Source organism: Myodes glareolus, chromosome 16 (assembly GCF_982192425.1).
Source record: "Myodes glareolus chromosome 16, mMyoGla1.1, whole genome shotgun sequence".
Lineage (NCBI taxonomy): Eukaryota > Metazoa > Chordata > Mammalia > Rodentia > Cricetidae > Myodes > Myodes glareolus.
This window is the reverse complement of record NC_142041.1, coordinates 1,042,943-1,067,890: the sequence shown is the minus strand read 5'-3', so window position 1 is coordinate 1,067,890 and position 24,948 is coordinate 1,042,943. Positions and strand designations below refer to the sequence as shown.

The window sequence follows — 24,948 nt, the reverse complement described above, 5'->3', positions numbered from 1 at the left end:
CAGCTTGTATTTATATAAGAAAAGCACCATGAAATGGGTTTTAGTATGTTTATATATTTTTAGATATAAGTCTCCCTTGGCAAATCACCAAGTTACAAGATCTGCCAAACTCAGTAGAAATCATTCAAGATGAAATTACAGTATATTGGGGCATGCTTTCTTTAATCATGGAACTCAGAAGGTAAAGTGGTATGATCTCATGTTTGACACCAGCCTGATTTATAAAAAGAGAGAATGACCCTTCCGACACACACACACATATGCACAAGGGTTTGACAGTAAATATGGTGATGTAGGCTTCATGTTAATAGTAGGCATGAACAGAGTCAAGATTACAAACACACTATACGGAAGACATTTTGTTTTATATACCATCATTACACCAGTACAATTCCCTCAGTTTATTCTTATGACGACAAGGAAATTTCCTGACAATAGAAATTAAAAATTTTGTTGTATCAAAAGATTCAATTTGATATAGCTATAGACATCAATAGAAGACAATCTCTCTGTTGCTGGGTCCTAACGTCTTCTTGGGGAGGGGGGGCGGGTGAAAAGGTGCAACGTCAAGGTTTACAGCAGACTCATTTATTTAACTGCAAGGAAAACTTATATACCCTCCCAGCACCCAGGTGTTCTGATCTATTGTCTGTTGACATTTCATGCTCATCTCTCATTGGCTAAGCATGATCAGGACCTCTGACAGCGCCTGTTGCTAGGCAGTCAGGAAACGCCTCTTGGTTGCTCTTTATTGACTAGGCACAGACAGGACTGTTACTGCTCCGGGTAGATCCCAGGTTGGCTCCTTTTTCGCCTGGTGGGCCTTAATTTCCTACAGTCTCTCCACTGCAGTCCAAAGATAGTTGTTAAGGAAAATCTCAGTGGGCAGAGAGATTCAGGAAGTACATCCCATCATTTAACTGAACTAAACATATGGTATCAAGGAAAACTGGCTTGAAGTACGAATATATAACTTTATGCAAAATGACTAGTGGATTGATTGCTAAAAGATAAAATATTAGACTACTACAGTCAAAAATTTCAGAATATGAATATGTACATGAACACACGTTCTGGCCATAAAGTAGGAGAGCTGAGTGAGCTTCATCTTAACAAACACCAAGGGGAATATGGAGATGCTTTGATCAGTTAAGTAGAAACATTGACATGTTAATGGACATGAACAAGCACAGGGTATCAAATGATTACATTAATGAAGTAGCTGTGTCGCAAAATTACACATTATTACAGATGGTTAAAGGATCAGCTAGTAAATTCACCTGTACCATTGTTTTTTTATAACTGAAAAATCTAACAATGACTCAAAGATGTATACAGTGAGTTACTATTTTTTCCCTGTGTCTGGAAGACATTGATTACTTATCTCATGGGTTCATTGTAATGGGCATCTTTATCACTGGAAGAGGCAAACTCCATCTGGAGAATGACCAAATTTTAAGACATTTTACCTTTCCTTCCCATACAGTCAGCCTGATCAAGAGCCAAAGAATATGGAATCTGTGAACTAATGACATGCGATCAGGACATACTAACCTCCCCCTTATAGAAACAGATGTTATAAGGAGCACATTACCAAGAGTTCCTCTATTGCCGTTATAAACTCCACTGCTCAGAAAACACCTGGCTGATAGGTAAATAGAACAAACAAATGGATTTATAGCCTTTCTTCCACTTGAAGATGACATCATGTGTTGATGGAACAGCAACATTTAGGGAGAAATAAATGCTAAATTGGTAATATTGTGTGTGGGTAGAATACATGAACCTTGCAACCATAGGTTACCCTAAGAAATGTCTCTGTTTAGTAATTCTCAACGATTCAGTTGGGACACTGTACAGACTTTATTGTAACTCTGAGTACCTGGATTAAGAGTTGTTGGTCCATAGAAAAAAGAGCATGTTCAACAGAATTCATCAAGAATTCTACTAAACTTATCTCTATGGTTGGTCACTTTGCATCCTTGTGCCAAGGGAATAAAATTAAAGATGAAGTTACCCTCAAATAGTAATAATTCACTAAGGCCTTGAAGGTCAATTATTTTATCCCGTTACATAATTATGGGAGGTGGTAACATGACTTGACCCCTCTGCTCTGATCTGATCTTTCTATTCACAAAGTATGACAATTAATTAAACTGTCCTAATCCTCCCCCAATAAACTCCTTGAATACAATTTTTTATTTAAATATATTTTCTGGGAAGACATGCCAGGCAGTATTTGGCACATTGCCAGAGTACTCCTCTGTATCTATTGAATAATGACTATGTGAATAAATTTAAAATATTAAGAAATAACATTTATTGGGAACTTAATTTAAGTTTTTTATGTGCATTATCTTTTTTCCCCACAATAAATTTATGAACTTGGTGATGTTATTCTTTTTACATCATAGAAACCAAAGATTAGGGAAATTAAACATCTTAGTTTATTATTTAAAAATTATTCATAAATTACTTGGTTCAGTACTGCCTCTCCCCTTCGCAACAACTTCAGGAATATTATGTCTAGGTACTAGTGCACTTTAGGGAGATTTTGTAAATTTTAGGACATAGGGCTTAGTTGATGGGAGTTGGTCACTTAGCACAGGACTTGAAAAGATTACAACAGATTCTGGTTCCTATCAAGGATTCCTGTTTGCAGATGACATAGATTGAAATACAGCAATAACCATATCTTTCCTTCTTAATGTACTGTGCTTTCAAACCAGGGGATAAAATAAATACTTATTTAAGTTGGTATTACCCGGATATTTTTCATGGCAATAAGAAAGGTTACAAAGACTTTGAAATTTCCTTCTCCAACTCTTTCAATTCCGCGTGTATTTATTATGAAGAATTGGTTCATGTAATGTTGGAGGTCAAGCAGAGTTTCAGTTCACAGGCAAAAGACCCAAGATAGGTCATAGTTTAGTTTAAAGGCCTAACACCTGGAAAAGCAAAGCTCTCTGTCACAGTCTGTGTGTAAATCCCTAAGTACTGGGAATGCCAGAAGAGAGTATCTCAGGCTAAGGGTAAAGCTCAGGTAAAACAGAATGAGTAGCCTCTTCCTCTACTTTCCTGCTCTACTCAGTTCTTTTTTTTTTATTTGTTTATAAAAATTTCCACTTCCTCCCCTCCTCTCCATGCCATCCCATCCCCCCCCACTACTACTCCTCCCCCCCCACTCCCTCTCCTCCTCCCTCTCCAGTCCTAAGAGCAGTCAGGGTTTCCTGCCCTGTGGGAAGTTCAAGTTCCTCCCCTCTCCCTCCAGGTCTAGGAAGGTGAGCATCCAACCAGACTATGATCCCAAAAAGCCAGTACATGCAGACAAAACAAGACCCAGTGCCATTGTGAATGATTTCTCAGTCAGCCCCCATGCCAGCCACATTCAGAGACTCCGGTTTGATCACATGCTCATTCAGTCCCAGTCCAGCTGGCCTTGGTGACCTCTCATTAGATCAGTCACCTTGTATCAGAGGGTGAACGCATCCCTCGCGGTCCTGATTTCCTTTTTCATGGTCTCCCTCCTTCTGCTCCTCATTTGGACCTTGGGGGCTCAGTCCAGTGCTCCAATGTGGGTCTCCGTCTCTATCTCCATCTATTGTCAGATGAAGGTTCCCTCTGGTCCTGCCTGTCTTGCTCACGTTCTCCCTCCTTCTGCTTCTCATTTGGACTTAGGCAGTTAAGTCCAGTGTTCCAATATGTGCCTCTGTCTCTATCTCCATCCCTCGCCAGATGAAGGTTCTATGGTGATATGCAAAATATTCATCAGTATGGTTATGGGCCAAGGCCAGTTCAGGCACCCTCTTCTCTGCTGCCCAGGGAAAAATCTGGGGACCTCTACCTCCTTAGCGATCAGGGAAATGCAAACCAAAACAACTTTGAGATACCATCTTACACCTGTCAGAATAGCCAAACTCAAAAACACCAAAGATAACCTATGCTGGAGAGGATGTGGAGTGAGGGGAACACTCATCCATTGTTGGTGGGAATGCAAACTTGTGCAGCCACTGTGGAAATCAGTGTGGCGGTTTCTCAGGAAACTGGGAGTCAACCTCCCTCAGGACCCAGCAATTCCACTTTTGGGAATATACCCAAGAGATGCCCTGTCATACTACAAAAGCATTTGTTCAACTATGTTCATAGCAGCACTATTTGTAATAGCCAGAACCTGGAAACAACCTAGGTGCCCCTCAACAGAAGAATGGTTTAAAAAGGTGTGGAACATATACACATTAGAGTTTTACTCAGCGATAAAAAACAATGACATCTTGAATTTGCATGCAAATGGATGGAAATAGAAAATGCTTTACTGAGTGAGGTAACCCAGACCCAAAAAGAGGAATATGGTATGTACTCACTCATAAGTGGATTCTTGAGCCTATAATTCATGATCCTAGAAAAGCTAAATAAGAAGGTGAACCTGAAGAAAATCATATGGTTATCCTCCTGGATATTGGAAGTAGACAAGATTGCCAGGCAAACTTGGGTGCACGGGGGCTGGGGGTGGAAGTAAGGGGAGATGGTTATAGAGAGAAGGGAAAGTGGGAGGATTGGGGATGGCTTGGGGGAATGGGATGGGGGGAGGGAGAAAGGATGGATATGGGAGCAGGGAAGTATATATCTCAACTAAGGGAGCCATTTTAGGGTTTGCAAGAGACTTGATTGTTAGTATTTACATTTACATAAAAGATTTCCTATATCTGTTCCTGAGGGAAAAAAATGAAGATTCGGGGATAAACTCAATTCAGTGTGACAGTTCATATCTTAAATAGATTAAAGATCTACAAGGACTTATATTAATGCATTGAAAATCTGTTTTTAATAGCCTATTTTCTCCTAAAACACACAGTATTTGAAAATAATTGAATCATTGCTTATATATTTCATGGGATGCAGAAGAAATAGATAGAAGAAGGAAGAAACATATTTCTGAAAAATTACAGGTAGGGGACTTCACGCTCAAGTCCAATGTGAAATAAAATATATTTTGAGAACAAACATTTCATAGTTAATAAATTCCAGTTTTAAAATTTATCAGGATGCCTGAAGCTGGTAATATATTTTTAACCTCTCTATAGCTTGGGAAAAACTGATGGACTGTGAGCATGCAAAATGCAATCTGCATTTAAAATATCTGAAAACTGCAAGACTATCATTTGTCATTAAAGTCGTCTTATCTAAAGTATAAAAGCCTCGAAGCTTCAGTTTCCATTTCAATGAATCAGCACAGGAGTTATAAATAGGATATCTTCAATAATAGATAGTCCCCCTTTCTGAGCAACTTCAGTGGTGACGAGAGAACACTTTATCAACAGCCAGAAGTTCAGTTTTGTGACCTTGTAACACTATGGCATAACTTTTAAAGTAAGTTTTCAATTAATCTTTAGAAAATTGGGATTTCTTTAAAAGTCATTATTACATTTGAGTTTTTCAGCCTCGAATGCACATCAGAATCATTCGAAGCACGTTTTCACTTTTTAGAGAGAGAGGAGAGAGAGAGACAGAGAGAGAGAGAGAGAGAGAGAGAGAGAACCTCTTTCCCTCTTCCCTCCCCTTTGCCCTTCTCTCAATGAATTCCTCACTTCAGCTCTGCCCACATGGCGTGCTTGTACACTATGGGCCGTGAGGCCCCTGGCTATCATGCAATGTGTGGCCCTTTGGCCCCTACCTCGTGCTGTTTTACAACATTTGATATTGTGAAACTTGACTATCTTGAGAATCGCCAAACCCCTGTAACTTTCAATCAGGTTGCTTTTCCAACTAAAGATTATTGGAATTCTACATCCAACAGTAAGGGAAGGGCCCTTCCCCTCTTCTCACCATGTTTTCTATGATTCTCAAGAAGGGTTTTTCGCCTTCTGGCTACAGACAAAAGTCCCAGTACTGGGGAACCATGTGTCTCTCCGGCTAATAGCCATTTGAACCCCTGTACCCATCCTATGGCACTGGGCTGCAGCTTGTGCCCAACCACTTGCTATGGCCCCTGGATCTCACGGGTGAAGCCCCGAGTCCAGCTTGAGGTGTGGTTCACGTTGAATCTCTGGGATGCTCCAGCTCAACTTCTAGACCTTATCTCTACCTCACTCGTAAAGACTATGCCTACCCCAATAGATAACAATTCAAACAGCCACTTCGATATCCCATCACTCCATGGGACATTTCAGTCAGTGATCCAATAGTTGAAATGTGTACACTAGCACCCCAAGCACTTTGTTTGTCCTCCGTTTCCTTTTCTGTCTGCCTCTTGTTTCTGACATGAGATCTAGTCACGCTAAAACACTCTTTCCCACCTGTCCCCTCCAACTACGGCTTAGTCTATCATGGGGTGGGACACCTGGGAGCATATACCTCCACCCCTCTTCTAAAAGTTCTGTTTCGCTCTTGTTCAAAATGCCTTGCTCTTCGGCTTGTCCTGTCTCGGCTGCTACCACACCATTCAGCTCTGGGTGGTAGGTCCCTCTTTCCTACCTAATTGTGCTGCTACTCTGTCTCCGTTCCCTCCTTTTCTACCTCAGACCGAGCAGGCAAGTCCTTCTTTCCCACCTGGCCGTGGGCTGGCAGCAAATGCTTGGGATGTATGTGTGAACATGCATGATTCTAATGTCTATGCCCTCTATGTATGTCTTACTAAAAGCCCATGGTTTAAAGTTTATATGGTACCTTGCAACACATGGGTAGGTCATATGACCTAATCACCATCTTTGCTTAAGATGACCATGTGACTGCTGCCTACTAGCTCTCTCACTTGCCCTACTGGCTTGCAGGGACCCCAACCTACCAACGTGTAAGAGATCTGCTTTCTTCTACCTGTAACAAATCTGTGCCTTTCATTTAGTGCTGGAAGCTGGGTCTGCAACGTGAAAATCAGAAATGGAAAGACAAGTTTCATCTCACTCACCACACACTGAGTTTCCATTTCTTCTTTTACTCAACTCCTGTTTAATATATGTGTGTATGAGTTTTGATTTAATTTTATGTGTAAATGTAAACAGCTTCAATTCTGTATGTATTCATGTCAACTGAAATTCAACTGTACATATATGTTCATATAATTATTATTTAAAAATATTTTAAATAGTTCTAATAAATTTTGTTTATTGTATCTCCTTATAGACAAAGAAGAAGCCAAGACTCAAATATTTTAAATTAGTATGTACTTTTAAATATATGGTTATATCTGTTACAATATACTGTCTATGTGATTCAACCCTGCTTTAAAATACATCCTTCATAGTGATAAAATTTAGCACTATTAAGATCTATTTCAGATTAACAAAAGCTAACCGAGAGATTTCCTGTAAGCTGTTCTTAACTATGTTCAGTTTTTACTGATAAGCTTCTATTGTAAATATTTTTTTTCTTTCTTTGTCCTCTACAAGTATAAATCTGACCTGTTATGTTAACACCAGTTACAGCCAAGCTGGAGGGATCTGGGTAAAACATTGCTCCACAACCTCTCAGCAGGTCATATACTGTAGTCATAACTCACACAAACCCAATTTTGACAGCCCTCAAATGCTCAGAGAGCTGAAAAATACAGTATTTAAATCTCTAATTATAAAGGTGTTTTGTAACCGATAGACATGTTAGCTCCTGCCGCAATCCCCATTTCTTCCGAAGAAGATGGTTGGGAGAAGAAGAACTTCCTGTAGCTTGCTCCCCAGTGGTAGCACTAGTCACTGAACAAAAACCGCCCTTCACCTCAACAGCTGTTAAGAACCTCTTCAGATGAGGGCAGTGAGACACTGGAACCAAATGCTTCATTATCCAGGGCAAGATAGGTTGGTCTTCCAACCAACTCCTAATCCACAGCATTCTGAAACTTGTCAGGCCCCATGCTTCCAACCATAAGCCGTGAAGCCCCTGTCCTCAGCGACTATGGAGGACCCCAGGGTGGATGTCTAGGTAGTCAATCTGGAAAGTCTCTGTCATTTTTTAATCAATAACTCAAGTAAAATTTATCTTTATCAAGATATCTGGTGCAGTGTGATGACTAGTACCTTTGCCTTCTCAGCTGTGTGTAAAATTCAGGTCACAGGCCTCACTCTTCTAGAGCCAATACTAAGTCTAGACACAATTTACCAACCCTTGATAAGGCTCACAAAGCAGTTTTCTACTAAATGTTAAGGTGATATCATAATGACGGGAAAGAAACAAGTACCTTAAGGGCCACTCATGTGAAGATAAGAAAGCTTAAGATCTGGGGACCTAAGAATGTTTCAGGGCAGAAAGTGTCCTAAGGTGTACAAATGCAAGTTACCAGATCTCTCTCATGCTCCTGTCCACAGTCTCAGCATTAGTCAATAAAGTTCTAATAAGCTATTACTCTAACCCTGACAGAGTACTACCACAATCATCATAGCTACAAGCTTAAAATTTTAAATTCCCCGTGGTGATTTCCTAATTGTAGACCTCAAAGATACTTTTTATTGTGCTAAAAATGCCTGTCACCGTTTTCCAGATGGAGGAAAGAGTATGAATGTCTTCTACCAAAATCTCTTCTGACATGAGTATACTGCAGTTTCTACAATTCAAATTTCAGCATAAATTATAAATAATGGAAATGTTAGTGTGTCTAAAACTTATGTCTTCACAAACTCAAAGAATTCTTATAAGTTCTACGGAGTCAACTTGGAGGATTTACCTCAAACTGGTCAGATGCAAACCTGCCTCAATTACCAAGCCTTAAAAATCCTAAGCCTCGGCTTCTCAGTCAGCCCTCATTGACAGCCACATTCAGAGTGTCCATTTTGATCACATGCTCCATCACTCCCAGTCCAGCTGGCCTTGGTGAGTTCCCATTAGATCAGTCCCACCGTCTCAGTGGGTGGACGCACCCCTCACGGTCCTGACTTCCTTGCTCATGTTTTCCCTCCTTCTGTTCCTCATTTGGACCTTGAGAGCTCAGTTCAGTGCTCCAAGGACAATGGCACTGGGTTTTGATTCTACTGCATGGACTGACTTTGTGGGAGCCTGGTCTGTTTTGATGCACACCTTTATATACCTGGATGGAGGTGGGAGGACCTTGGACTTCCCACGAGGCAGGGAACCCTGACTGCTCTTAGGACTAGAGAGGAAGGGGGAGGGGGAGGGAAAAGGTAGGCGGGGAGAAGGTGGAAATTTTTAATAAATAAATTAATTAAAAAATTGAAAAAAAAATCCTAAGCCTCTCTGGCTTTCCCTGGTCCTGACACCCTCCCCCTCAACTGCCAGGCCCTAAGGAAAAACAGTGTTTCTGAACTTGACTTTGTCCTCTGCTCTTTCAGCACCTTCCCAGGTTTACAAACACCAGACAGTTCCACAGCACTTGGACAGCAGTGAAACAACCCGATACATCAGGATGTGGCCAATATTCCAGCTTTTTCAGGTCCCCTAAGACTCAAATGCCCACAAATCAGCAAGAACCAGTCTTGAGAACCCAGAACCCCATCCCTATTCCACCTGATATCCCCTTAATCCCCATCTTTTATAAGAAGAAAATATCAATAATGTTAAGGTTCAGGCATCTTGCTGGTCACTGTCAGATGGCAGGATGAACCAGACAGTACCCTAGCCAGTGGAAGGTCCTATGGCTAGCTACTCCATCACTACGCAGATCCAAAGGTCCCTTTAAGAGACAAGCTCTTCCCACTTCTGATCTTTTATGTCTTCTCTTACGAAGAAGCAGGCTGGCCCTTGCCTCTTCTTTCTTTTCCTCTCTATATTTTTCTTTCCCTCTTCCTTTCCCTTTACCCTTCTGTCAATAAACTCCTCACTTAAGCTCTGCCTGCATGGCGCATTTGTCCACTGCCTGGCTTTCACCCACCGCATGACCTCTTGACCTGCAAAGGTCCAACTCGTATCGTTTTACAACATATGGAAAGCCTGGGAGAGAGGGTCAGGGTCAGAAGGCATATGTGTGATATGTGAAATGTTCCTCTATATGTGGTTATAAAAGTGTTTGCTTAGTTCATAAGTTATAAAGAGTAAGTTTGAGAGAATAAGCTCAAATTCAAGATATGCATAGCATTATTATTTTACATCCCGACCTCATTTTCCCCTCCCTCCTCTCCTCTCTTCTCTTCCTCTTCTCTCCTCTCCCCTCATTTCCTCTCCTCTCCTCTTTCTCCTCTCTCCACCTCTCTGCCCTCTTCCACCAATCCACTCCTCTTCTATTTCTATTTAGAAAGGGAGCAGTCTCCCATGGGTATCCACAAAACATGGCATAACAAGTTTCAGTAAGACTAAGCACCCCTCGTTGTATTAAGAATGGGCAAACCAGGGGAGGTGGGAAGGGGGGAGGGAAAAGGAAGGCAGGAAAGAGGTGGAAATTTTTAATAAATAATAATAATAAAAGAGAACTCCAAAAAAAAAAGAATGGGCAAACCAACCCAGTTTGAGAAATAGGTTCCCAAGTATTAGGGACATCCCCCCCAACTTTTACTGCTGGGGTTCTCACAAGAAGACTAAGCTACACAACTGTCACATACATGTTCAGGGCCTAGATTGGTCCCACGCAGGCTCCCTAGTTGTTGGTTCAGACTCTGCAAGTTTCTATGAGCCCAAGTCAGTTATTTCTGTGGTTTTTCTTGTCATATCCTTGATCCCTCTGGCTCCTACAACCCTTCCTTCCCCTTTTCTGCAGGATTCCCCAAGCTCAGCCTAATGTTTGCCTATGGGTCTCCGTATCTGTTTCTATCAGCTACTGGTTGAAGATTTTGCAATGACAATTGGGGTAGTCACCTATCTGTTCACAGGTGATTGTCAGTTTGACAATTGGGGTAGTCACCTATCTGTTCACAGGTGATGGTCAGTTAAGGCTATGGTTCAACTACTGCCAGGAGTCTTAGCTAAAATAATCCTTGTAGAGTGGGAGTTTCCCTTGCATCACTTTGCTGCCTGACCCATAAGTGTCCAGCCCTTTCCAATAATTTCTTTCAGTATTCTTCCTCTTCATCCACCCTCACAAAGAGATCCCTCAGTTTCCCAAATTGAAGACCCTAAATCTCAATGGCTTCCAATCCTTTAGAGCTGTTAGAGGTTATTTCAAGGCTTAACCCAATATAGAATGATAGGATTACCTTTAAACAAAGGAATGTCATTGTGTAGTATCATGGGTGGGCCATAATAGGAGAAGCTTAAAATATTGCATAAGGCATTTGACCAAGAAAAGCATTTGTTCTGTTGGCTCAGATGTCCCAAGCAAAGCAGATTTGTTTTGAGAGCACCAGAAAGCAAATCATGTCCATTTGCAGCATGTGTTTCCAGTTACTCAAAGTGATTGCTCCAAACTGTTACTTCCTTGTCTGCTAACTATTAAAGACCAGTTATATAAGTTTTAAAAATCAATCCTTTTTCAATAAATTGTTTGTTTACTGAAAAAGAATATTCTGTTACTAAGATTATGGAAGGCCAGCACGTAAAACTTCAGATGAAATACTGACATCTTTGGACCAGATTAACTACCAATTTCTCTTGATTTAGAGAGGGGCAAGCTAAAAAACAGAAGGTGAATGACAGGTGTTATAAGGAAAAAATGCCCTAAAGATTATCTGCTCTCTGAGATTAGATAATGGAATTGTTGGATAACATCTCCTCAGAGCCCTCGCCTGATTCTTTTGGAAACTAAATGAAAATGAGAAGTCAGTTGCAAGGTTTACACACCAACGTTATTTGAAAAGGAAAGGGTTTTGGCTTATTTTTCTTAGAGAGATTTAGGGAAACAAAGATTAATTTAATGTGGTTGTATTATGTTGTAGAAAATTCAGGAAACGTAAGTTCATAGCAAACCCTTACTGGTACGTGAAAGACATGACCATAGGCTGGTCCCTAAAATGACTCAGAAGGTCTGTGTTAGTGATGCTTTGTGTTCTCATATGTAAACTAAAGGTATGAGAATCTCCAACTGCAATAGTCCCTGAATCCTCTTTATCCTGCAACCCATACACAGAGCTGTCAAGACAAATTGAATGTATCAAAGACTACGAATTCAACTTCTCATCTCCATCTTCTAGGTCAAGTTTGATCAAGCAAAAAGTATCTGAATCATTTATTTTCTTTGATGCTCACTAGAAAAGTGACATAACCTGAAATAAAAGTTTAACTCTGTCCATATCTCCCCTTTTATAACAGTCTATATTTACAGTTGTACTTTTCTATAATTCAATATACAAAGACATAAGTTACACTATACATGAAAATAAAACCACACAAAATATTATTTGGCAGCTGATTTTCTCAATGTTTTCTCATTATAAGCACATAGATTTTACTTTAATAATTTTATCTTAGCTTTATTAAAATACCCTGCTATAGATAACATTTAAGCATATTAAAATATCAACACACATAAAATCTATCTATTTAAGAGAGAATGTTAGCAGAAATCTTGACTTCTTGACAATTTAAGAATTCATATGGGAAAATTGTCATTTTTACTATGTTAATTCTGCCTACCTAAGAGCATGGGAGATCTTTCCCCTTTCTGGTGTCTTCTTCAATTTCTTTCTTCAAAGATTTAAAGTTCTTGTCATACAGATTTTACCAAAAACAATCTATAGATTCAATGCAATGCCCATCAAAATCCCAGCAAAATTTTTCACAGACTTCAAAAGAATGGTACTCAACTTCATATGGAAAAGCAAATAACCCAGGATAGCCAAAACAATCCTGTACAATAAAAGAATTTCTGGAGGCATCACAATCTCTGGCTTTAAACTCTACTACAGAGCTACAGTACTGTAAATAGCCTAGTATTGGCATAAGAACAGACAGAAGGACCAATGGAACTGAATTTAAGACCCGGATATTAATCCACACACATTCGAACACCTGATTTTTGACAAAGAAGCAAAAAAAAATCAAATGGAAAAAAGAAAGCTTATTTAACAAATAGTACTGGCATAACTGGATATCAACATGTAGAAGAATGAAAATAGATACATATTTATCACCATGCACACAACTCAAGTCCAAATGGATCAAAGACCTCAACATAAAGCCAGCCACACTGAACCTTATAGAAGAGAGAGTGGGAAGTACACTTGAATGCATTGGCACAGGAGACCACTTCCTAAATATAACCCCAGCAGCACAGACACTGAGAGAAAAAATAAAGCTGAAATATTTCTGTAAAGCAAAGAACACGGTCAACAAGACAAAATGGCAGCCTACAGAATAGGAAAAGATATTCACTAACCCTATATCAGACAGAGGTGTGATCTCCAAAATAAATTTGCCATCAAAAAAAAAAAAAATAAAAAACAAATAATCCAATTAAAAAATGGAGTACAGACCTAAACAGAGAACTCTCAACAGAGGAATCTAAAATGGCTGAAAGACACTTAAGGAAATGTTCAACATCCTCAGTCATCAGAAAAATGCAAATCAAAACAACTCTGAGATTCCATCTTACACCTGTAAGAATGGCCAATATCAAAAACACTGATGACAACTTATGCTGAATAGTTTGTGGAGTAAAATGGAACACTTCTACATTGCTGGTAGAAATGCAAGCTGGTAGAGCCCCTTTGGATGTCAGTGTGGCAATTACTCAGAAAATTAAGAAACAACCTTCCTCAAGACCCAGTAATACCACTTTTGGTTATATATCCAAAGGATTCTCAATCATGCCACAAAAGCATGTGCTCAACTGTGTTCATAGCAGCTTTGTTTGTCATCGCCAGAACCTCGAAACAACCTAAATGCCCCTCGACTGAAGATTGGATAAGGAAGATGTGGTACATTTACACAATGGAGTACTACACAGCAGAAAAAAACCCAACATTTTGAATTTTTCAGGAAAATGGATGGAGCTAGAAAACATTATTTTGAGAGAGGTAACTCAGACACAGAGAGTCAATTATTACGTGTACTCACTCATGAGTGGTTTTTAAACATAAAACAAAGAAAATCAGCCTAAAAACCACAACCCCAGAGAACTTAGACAACAATGAGGATACTAAGAGACACTTATATAGATCTAATCTACATAGAAAGTTAAAAAAAAAAGAGCTCCAGAGTAAATTGAGAACTTGTTGACCTTGGCAGAGGGCTGAGGTGGGAGGGGAGAGGCAAGGAGAGGAGCAAATAAAAATGTAGAGCTCAATAAAAATCATTAAAACAAAAAAAATGATGAAATTATTGTGCAACAAAATAAAGTGTATCATTATCAGTAAGAAAATGTTCTTGGAACTTGAAAATGTTAAGAAGTCTTATTAAAGACTATTACTTGTTTATCTCTAAATTTTATTATTATTTTTGGTCTGCTTTATTATGTAATTTATGGTAGTTCTAATATACAGTGTCGTAGGTCCAGATTTTTGACAGAATATGCCTTAACTATCTATTAGTATCCTATCTGCTAATCTGAAGTATTTATTTTAAGTATTTGTGATACAAGGCATCATTTTAATATTTTCTAACTTAAATCTGTTTGTGTTAATTTGTTCTCCAAGTTTTTAATTGTCATTTCCTGCTACAGATTGTCTATAAAAATTCTGTGTGTTTAAAGCCTATTAATATTTTCCAAGATGAAAATAACTTAATTATAATTTTGTACATTAAAAATGTAATGTGGTCAAATTATTATTTCACAGAGAAATAATCAGTTAATGATGAATTTAATATTGGCAGTTTTAGGAAAACTCATACATATTTTGTTGAAGGTTGTAGAAAGACCCTGCACTTTTTTCCCCAGCCTCACAGATCTGAATAATCACACAGAAACTGTATTAATTATATCACTGTTTAGCCAATGGTTCAAACATATTCCTAGCTAATTCTTACATGTTAAATTAACATATTTCTATTAATCTATGTATCGTCACAAGGATGTTGCTTACAGGTAATATTCTGGCATCTTTCTCTTTTGTCGGCTACATACACTTCTTTGATTTTGACTATTCCCTGTCTATATCTCTGTTTGGACTGCCTGCCTGGCTTTACTCCCCTAAGCCATTGGCCAAGACAGCTGTATTCATCAACAAATAAAAGCAACATATCCCATATCATCTCCCATTTTCTGTCTAATTAGAAAAGAAGGTTTTAACTTTATAATAGTAAAATTACATTGTAAAATGTAAAATTTTACTATTTTAAAGTTAAAACTTGTAAAATTTGTAAAATTACTATTAAATTGCATAACAATTGTAAATGTCGCATTAATCTTAGTCACTAATGACTGCTATTCCTTCTCATACACTTATAAGACATTCATTTGTTAGGAGATGGTTTGGAAGACAGACAGATTGGCACAAGCTTGTAATCTCACCATTTGGGATGCTAAAAATTTTAGTTCAAAGCTAACCTGTGCTACAAAGTGAGGTCAAAGTCAACATAAACTTGATACAAAATTCCTGCCCCCCCACAAAATAGCTAAAAACACACAAAGTAAAAAAAGCTTGACTTGAAAGCATGGAAAGAATTTGAAAATATTTAATAACTGAAGACATTGTCATAATAAAAATGGTTCTGTAAAAGTCTGAGCTTCAATAAAGAAAAATCAACTTTTAAAACCTATTCAAACTGAGCTGATAGTAAGGTAATTTCCTGTGTCTAAGTACAGATGAGGATACAATGAATTCTTATATCTGTACTTACATATTCATCTTTCACTACAATCATTTCTACTTTTATTAGAAAGTTTTCACATATTATTTGAATTAACAATTACTGTCAATCATATACCATGGCACTAGAAGAATAATTTTAAATATAAAATGTTCAACCAATGCAATGGAAAGTAATTCTGTTTTTCTATAGTAGATATTAAAGAATTTAGAAGAACACTTCATACATAGTATAAATAGAGATAGTGTGTATGTGTGTGTATATATACACATACATATATATAATACTACTTACATTATATACAACATGGCTATATATATCAAAGTATTCATATATACATATAGTATATTGTATATATGTATGTCTATACATATATATGTATAAATTGCAAGTAAGAAGTTGAAGAGTTGTACAAATACACTCTCTCTAGGATATTATAGAATTGTATGACTCAATAAAAATATTTCATGCAACTATATTAGGTAGAAATTTTCATTACATACGCACAAAGCAAATATTTTGTGCTTTGTGGGTAATTCTAAGACTTTAATAGAAACTGCAGTGTTACCTAGGCAATTTTTTTTACTTTTTATATGGTATAATGGAATAAAACATAGTGTTTTATTAAAATATCTCTACTTAGGATTTACATGTAGGAAATTATTTTATTTAAATTATGGAACCCTTTAAAATCATGACAGTCAAAGGTAACATTTATATTCCTTTTTAGTATTGTATCTCACACAGAAAAACCTATGAAAATACAAAAACAATTTAGTCACCACAAGAAAACAGATTTAGATATAACATACAACCAAATAACCAGAAAGATTATCAGTTGTAGGGGGTAAAATTGACAGATGATAGTTTTAACTTATGTATGTATGCTTAAAACCAAAGTGAAAAGTTTAAAATAAATAAAACAAAAAGGGGAAAAGGATGGATGTATCAGCTCTTATAAGCCAGTATCTTTAATAACTAACAAGAGTGTCCTTGAGATTCCTGGGAATACTTGACCAGTAGTGATCCCATTTTCCAAAGCCAGGTAGAACTCCATTACAATTCAATATTCTTTTAATTGTCTTCTTCTATGAAAAGAAAAGAATATTGTTAAGAATAATGAATCTTATCCTCTAACATTGAAGTTGTAAATTTAATAGCATAAATTACATATAAAAAACATGAAAATTTTAGGTCTTTTGAAGGAATTTTATATGACTAAAATACATAGAACGATTAATTGCATGCAATTTTGTGAAATAAAATTATTTTAATATTCATGTCTAAAACCAATTTATCACAAAAACTGCTTTTAATATTTAAAAAAATACAGAAAAAATAAAGAATGATTTTGAATTTACAAAGTGTGATTTTTGTCTTCCTGTCATTGGTAGGAAGCAGATAAGAAATAATTATTTGCCTTATTTTTATAATTTTTGTTATGCCTAGAAATGGCATTTATTGCATATGTATATATGTGTATAGAAGTGTGTGCTGATATGCACTCATGTGCATGTGTATGTGTCTGTGTGTTTCAAAGACAGTCTTTGGTAGCCAGTTCTTTCCTTCTATCATAATGATTCAATACACTTAAGACAGATCATTAGACTTGGTGACAAACACCATTACCTGTGGATCATCTTATAAGCCCTGTAACTTCTCAAGACCATTAACTTTGACAGTTTCTAGAATCAACTGGCATTAACTTTTGTTCCTTTAATCTTTGAGGTTAATATAATTACATCATTTTCCTTTTTCTTTCCTCCCCACAAATCCTTCTATTTACACCATTTTGATTTCTTTCAAATTCATGGCCTCATTTTCTATTAATTGTTATTAAAAGCATATGTGTGTGTGTGTGTGTGTGTGTGTGTGTGTGTGTGTGTGTGTGTGATCTTAAATGTAAGATTTTTAGTCTGTATATTGTTACTTGTATGTGTGTTTTCAGGGATGGCCATTTTCCGTTGGATAACCAATTACTATGTTCTTCTGTATGAAAAATTATTTCTCCCACACTCAGTATTCCTAAATGCCTGTAGTTACTTGTGAAGGGTTGAGACCTTGTAGTCTTCACCTTGTCTGCTTTAGCATGTCTATTGTTGTTCTTATTGTTCAGTTTTTGTTTTGGCAGCCCACTCTGGTGAGACCTGATGGGTATAGCTTCTGATATTACTAAGAGGCATAATCTCACAGCACACTCCTTGATTCTATAGCTCACACAAACAATCCTTATATCCCCTCTTCATCAATGTTCCCTGAGTGTTAGGAACAGAACTAATGTAATGCTTAAATACTCCCCTCTAAATCAGTGTTCCCTAAACTTTAGGTTCAGACATAACGTAATGGTTAAATACCCTATGCCTTCCTCATGGACTCTCTACTTGATGCCTACTGATAAGCAGTCCATAGTCTCTGAACTGTGCTTGGTCAGTGAACTAAGTTGAGACATATGAATGTGAGTTCAGGCAATTCACATTCCGAGGCTGGGAAAATGCCCACACTGCCTGGCTTTGATGAAAGGTCTATAGTAAGAGCAAGAGGCAGCCATCTCTCTGGGCAATTGGCTGAGATTTGCACTTTTGTGGTGAAGTATAGCAGAGACTAGGCATTATTTGTTCAATTGAAGAAACAGCTTCATCTGGAAAATACTATTCATATTTAAAAAATGTATTTCATTTTTGGTCTAATTTTACTTTGTGTTAGCTTTTAAGAATCAAATAATTCAAAACAATGGGAAATAAGTTTAAATGTAAGCAAAAAGAATAGGTTCATAAATGTTCCATTTAACTCTTACAACAACAGAGAAATATGGAAAATTTTTGATGTTCAAGTGAGAATACTAAGGTATTTTTTATTAAAAATTTCTGACTCCTATAACCGTAATAATTGCATTACAGTTAGACTTAAATAATTATAATAATTAGCCTTTAATTCTTGAAAAAAAATAGTTTCCAACTATTAAAACAAATGTCTATACAACAATTATGAAATCAATATTGCTCAAGTTAGCATTAATTTAATTTAAGAGATAATATAATTATGTTGATACTATATCTGATCTCAAAAAAACTAAATGGTTCATTCTGTTATAGCACAATTTTGTTCAATTTTTTCTCATTAGTTGAGTAAGCTAAAACTTTTGTGTTCAGTATGGTAATTTAATCCTCATATCACAACACTTTATTTGAAATATTAATATTCTTTGTCTTCCTCTTACCAGGAAGCTATTAGCCATTTTAGTGATTCAAACTACTACATATTATTAAATTATCAACTCTGTTCCCACAAAACCTGATATAATTTCATGCTTTAATTAAAACTGATTAGCAGAGTTTCTGTAGTATCTCAAAATTACCAATTCAAATATGTCAGGGGACTTTCATACTATTTTTAAAACCCAAAGTATTAAACATCACATATATGGATGATGATAAGGAGATCTATGGTACTGTGACAATCTGAGATATCCCAGTGGAGCTGGAACATATAGAAGACTTAGAACAAGTACCTAGCAGTCTGAAACATCAATTAAGGCTCACAATTTCTGTGAAGAGCTGAGTCCTTGAAAGACATGGAAGTGAAGCTTAGATTTTTAAAGAATACACTCTTTTTTTCTGAGACCATAAAATATGAAGTCATGTTTAAATGAAGAGCTCAAAGCTGATCATTTCATGGTAAAACAAGACGCTATACAGGAGGAAGTATGTTGTCCAATAGAATCATAGAATGTCAAATAAATATATCAGTGGAAATTTATAAAAAAAACATTGGCATTGATTCAGAAGCAGATACCAATAGAAATATCAGACCTTTTTAGAAGTAATATCAAACTGAATTATATTTCTGTATATTTAGTCACAATTCTTTCTTAGACAAATGATTATTGGTGATTTATAATAAAAGATCCAATATAAAGAAAGAAGTTGGCAGAACAGGGATATTGCTTTGGGAGAAGTTCTATTACTTCAGCACCACATATCAATATGACTCCAAAGGCAATTAAGTTCCTAGGTCTATGTTTAATACTACCCACCACTGTGACAGAACATGTGACAGAAAACAACTTTGAGAAAAAAGAAAGAACTTTGGTTCCCAATTTAAGAAAAGGCTCAGTTCATCATGGCAAGAAAGCAATGCAGTCAAGCTTTAGGCAAATTGTCATGCCATATTCACTGAAATGGAGATATGAATGGTGAGGCTCCTTTGAGCATCATTTCTCCTTTATTGTATTTAGCCCAGAATTGCATTCCATGGGATGGTGCCACCAACATTTAGGATTAATCCTCCCTATATAGTTAATCCTCTCTGGAAATACCTCTAAAGATACCATCAGAATATTATGTCCTAAATGGTTCTAAATATGCTCAAACTGGCCATCCAAAGATATCAATCTCAGCTACTTCACAAATGCCATTGCTCTCATCACCTAGTGAAAATTAATCCTGTACAAAGTAGAGGCAGGCACTACTGATGGTAGATGTAGCATAAACCTACTAGCACTAAAAAAAATTCCAAATCTATACCTAGGGAGGCCATAGGCCCTAGGAAAGAACTTATTGATGTGATTTTTGATAAATAATTATGTTGTCAAACTCTCTTCTGAATGTTTATATTCCTGTTCACAAATGTGAGGCGTTCTTAGCCATGCTCAGAGAAGCTCTTCCTTACTTCCTACTCTAAAGAGTAGACCTTAATGTAAAGACTCATAATCCTTCATAATGGTGAAAGTATGTGACTGTGAGTGTCACATGGGACATCTGTATCAGGAGGCATAATGGAAGAGTGAGTGGGAAGAATGTAAGATAGGATGGGATACTAAGATCGACTGAACTCTGGGTGTGACATAGCTATTATACATATACTCATAGCAACCGTTAGTACCTACAAAAGATCAAAAGAATTAAAACTTCCAACTTAAGCAGAGGGCTTTCTGATGTCCTACTTCTAGTTGTCAACATATGGCAATGGATAGATACTAAAGGAGAGAGAATCACTTTAGGGCATGGTGATCATTGGTAGGTTAGCCTTGCCCCTGCAGACAGATGACCTAATGAATGTGCACAAACAGGCATCAAAAAAAAAAAAAGAACACAAAGTTTGAAGTGAGATATTGGGGAAAATAGGAGTTTTAGAGAGGGATATGACCAATATACATTTTATCTATATATGAAATATAAAAAAAAAACAAGTAAGAAAAGATTAAGGATTAAGGATAACCAAAAGTCAAATTTGCTGATTAGTTGTTGGTGCTACATTAGGTTTGAATATAGAATGCTAGCATTATTTCATTTATACCATGAAATTTTAATTATGGTAAACAGAAAATAAGAAAAAAGTCTAAAAATTGGGAAACTGGAACACAGCCTAAAGTATCCTAACTTGTCTAATACTCCCATTCTTCCTTTACTTATTACAATATATAAATAAAAGTATAACCTTAACTCTCAAAAAGCATAGTTCACTTCTTAACTCCCCTTATATTGTGGCATTATTATCATCACCACCCACTTATGAAATATTTTCATCATCACAAGCTGAAACTCTCTATACACTAGTCAATAAACCCCCAAACTGCTCTCCCTTCAGTCCCAGGGTATCTCCATTGAACCTTCTCAGTGAAGCTGAGGACTCATAGGAGAATCATCTGCTTACACCCTTTTATCTATGGCTGTGTCTCTAAGATCAGTGTCTTCTGAGGACATCTGTGCTGAAGCATGCACCTCAAGTTCATTTTTTCTTTTAGCATTATGCCTGAGCTAGAAAATATGACAGTATTTGGCAAAAATAAAAGAGCATGAAAACTGAAAAAATAATTGATATTAATGAGTTCAGTGGACTGTAAATTAAAGTGGGGGTGTTTGTGCTGGATGGGGACAGAGAAGATGAAAGGGAACAGCAGCTACACTAGAAACTTGACTATAACACAATTTCGTTTTTGGTTCACATTAGATACAGAACTTCATGGATTTACTGCTTAGGCTGAAAATGGACAAACTGCATAGGAGCTTCCTGATGGAGTTCCTTCTTTGTAGAAAACAAGTTTTGCTACTAAAAACCCAGTTATACTAATCATGCCATTCCTATGAAGCACGGCAGTGTGCAGTGAGGAGAAAGCTAAAGGTAAACACAAAAGATGAAATTTGTCCGCATCCTTCCACTCTGTTAGAAGTGAATCGCAGTGTTAATTGCCTGTAAGTTTCTGATGACAGAACCTGGCGCTCCAAACACTTTATTCTCAGAAGGGATTAACTCACTCTAGAATCTGCACTTACATTTCCCTTTGCCCATCATCAGCAAATCAGTCCAGTGATGAGGGCTAATTTCATTGTCAGGAAAAATACATAGTAACTACACTTTGATTCTATAAATAGCACTAGGTTCATGAAATCAAAGATGGAAAAGAATGTGATCACCAGATGATGGATGACTTTATTAACAAAATCCAAAATGTTTATATTTTCTGTCATTGAAGTATAAGAAGCAAAAGCATAAATGGATACAAAATACTTAATGAAAAGCTCACGACAGATACAAGAACAATTTTTTAAACAGTTGTAAGAATGCCTCTCCTAATATGTCAGAAATATATTTTTTCATGAATATATATGGATCTTCCATACACATTCCACACATGCATGTAGTATAGATAAACATGATTATTAAAACATACTTAAAATTTAAAAATAGCCCAACATACTCCAGCAAGTTTCACAAATGCACAACCCATTGAACCATCAAAGCAACCTTGAGACTTTTATTGTCAAGCTGGAGTTCTCCACACATAATGAGGATAAGATCAGAAAGCATCTGTGCTAGATAAGTACATAAACAATCGCTGCTGTATTGTGAACCTATGTGCCTATTCTGGAATTTTGAGTTTCAGATGCTAAAGTTCTTGATCACTCTTTCTCTTTGGTGTTCCTCTTGATCTCTAAACTGCAAGGTGTGTCTGTAAAGAGATTCCACTTGTAGGCCGGCTTGACATTCTCCACATTGCACTCACTGTATAATTACATGCCAGCCTTTGATTCCTAAATATAAAATAAACAGAAAAACACCAACTCCTGAGATACTGTCTCTCCAATACATAGGGTTTAAATGTACAACTGGGGCTTAGTTTCCTGGAATTTTATCTCAAAACTCATAAGATTTCAATGAAAATAATCCTATGACTAATTGGAACTGCTGTGTCCTGTTGTCTTGACTCTTATCCCTGAATGTTTTACCCCCTACTGTAGATAACTGGATATTTCTCCTCTGTATTTACTAAATTATTCACCAATGAACAATTTGGACTGGTTCTGAGTCTTAAGGGAATCTTTTAATCATAGATGCTGTAAAATAAAAATGTAAGTTAAACATGTCTAAAATATAATGTGACAAAAGAAACATGTTCACTCTACACAGAAAGACTAGGTAATAGCAAAGGAAGATGAGGCTAAAATGCAACAGATAACCCCCCGAATACTATAGCTCCATCACCACCATCTTGGAGGAAGGTGGCATCTTTCTGGTTCTACTGGATTTGGACTGTGTCACCTCTTTGTGCTGATGGAAGAACACATAGTCTTTCTTGAGCTAACAGCGATTTCTGTGACTTCAGCTTTCCCTAGCCTACCAACATTTCAAGATCATGAAACTTCCAATAACCTTGGTTCTCCATTGCAACTTAGATTTCACCATTGCAACTTTATCAATGTTTCTCAGACATTCCTTGCAGGGAAATTCACTGTATACTAAGTTGCTTGGCTTTTTAGAGGCTGTCTGGAACTTCGGTGCATGCCCAAATGAGCCCATAAGTCTTTGATTTTGTATCTCTAAAAGTCTGCACAGTGTAACACTATCAAATTCTGCAGTCAACTTGAAAACTATCTAAACTTCTAGAACAACTGTAATAGGCTCTGTGTGTCTTGGTGTACAAACCTGGAAAAAACATTCTCTAGGTTGTTGGTTTTGAAAGGTGGTGCAGGAAAATTGTCTGTATTCTGTCAATCATGTTTTAAATAAACACTGATTGGCCAGGCAGGAAGTGTAGGCGGGAAAACCAGACAGGAAATAGAAATGATGCAAGGAGAGCAGGAGAATTCTGGGGAGGAGGAAGTTGATTCCTCCCACTCCTGCCCAGATCACCGAAGCAGCAGGATGTGAGCTGCCACACTGAAAAAGGTACTGAGCCACATGGCTAAAATAGATCAGAAAAATGGGTTAATCAAGATGTGAGAGTTAGCCAGTAAGAAGCCTGACCTAACGGGCCAATCAGCATTATAACTTACAGAGATCTGTGTATGATTTTTCTCTGGGACTAAACAGCTGGGGGGCCGGGCAGGACAGAAATCTGAACAAGCCAGCCCCCATCATGTTACAGAAAGGAACCTCTTTAGAAGCCTTCTGGATTCAGGCTCTCTCCCTTTAATTAAATTGTGTTTTTCCCAAATGATGACCTTCAAAACTTTTTTCTATAGTCCAAGTGAATTGTGTGAGACTTCTTTATCATTGCACAGATCTTTTCAGGAATTAGTATTGCTTGTTTTACATGTTGGCCTTGTCTGACACTTTATATGCAGTCATGTTCCTTTCCTCACCATAAATTACATTTTTCCAACTTCTCATTCCACAATTAGCTTGTAGTAATCACAACTATTTTGAAACCTCCCACCAAACATATTAGACTACTGTCTCCATGCTGCCTTATTGGAGTTCTCAAGACTTACCAAGGAAAAAGTCAGATAATTTTTTTTCTTTTTTTAATTTTCATTTTTTATTACTTTATAAATAATACCAATCAAAATTTCCACTTCCTCCTCTTCTCTCACTTTTCTCCCTCCCCTCTGCTCCCTCCCTTTTTCCCTCCAGTCCTAAGAGAGGGTACCCTGCCCTGTGGGAAATCCAAGGCCCTCCCCCCTTAGGAAGGTATGCAATCAAATAGAATAGGATCCCAAAAAGCCAGTTCATGGAGCAGAGACAAATCCCAGGGCCATTTTCATTGGCTTCTCGCGTTATCCACATTCAAATGGTCCAGTTTGATCCTATGCTTGTTCAGGAATTTCCTAATCAGGTTGATTTACAAGCCTTTTGTGAGAGTTGCCTTGGTTATTTTAATTGAGATGAAAGAAATATCCTGAGTGTAGGCAGCATTGTTCCATTTGCAGGGCCCTGGACCCTATGGAGAGAGCCAGCTGAGTGCTGGCAAGCATTTATACACCTATTGCTCTCTGCTGACTGTAGATACTGTGTGTCCCATTTATTCAGTCTCCTAACACCTTGAAATCTCTTCCGTGATGGACTGTAACTTACAATTGTGAGTTAAGTCAATCGTTTTCTTGTATTTGGTTTTGTCAGAGTATTTTATCACAGCAACAGAAATGAATCTACACAATATAAACATAACTTGTATAA

The 24,948-nt window shown here is 37.2% G+C and overlaps 1 protein-coding gene across 1 annotated transcript in view; it reads right to left on the bottom strand.

Moving 5' to 3' along the window:
• Nucleotides 1–16,500: 16,500 nt before the first annotated feature.
• Cnbd1 (cyclic nucleotide binding domain containing 1) overlaps nt 16,501–24,948 on the bottom strand; it is a 293,203-nt gene continuing 284,755 nt past the window's right edge. Inside the window, exon 13 of the mRNA XM_048420690.3 lies at nt 16,501–16,640. Within this exon, the coding sequence (XP_048276647.3) occupies nt 16,524–16,640 (117 nt within the window). The 3' untranslated portion in view covers nt 16,501–16,523. The remainder of the gene's footprint in view (nt 16,641–24,948) is intronic.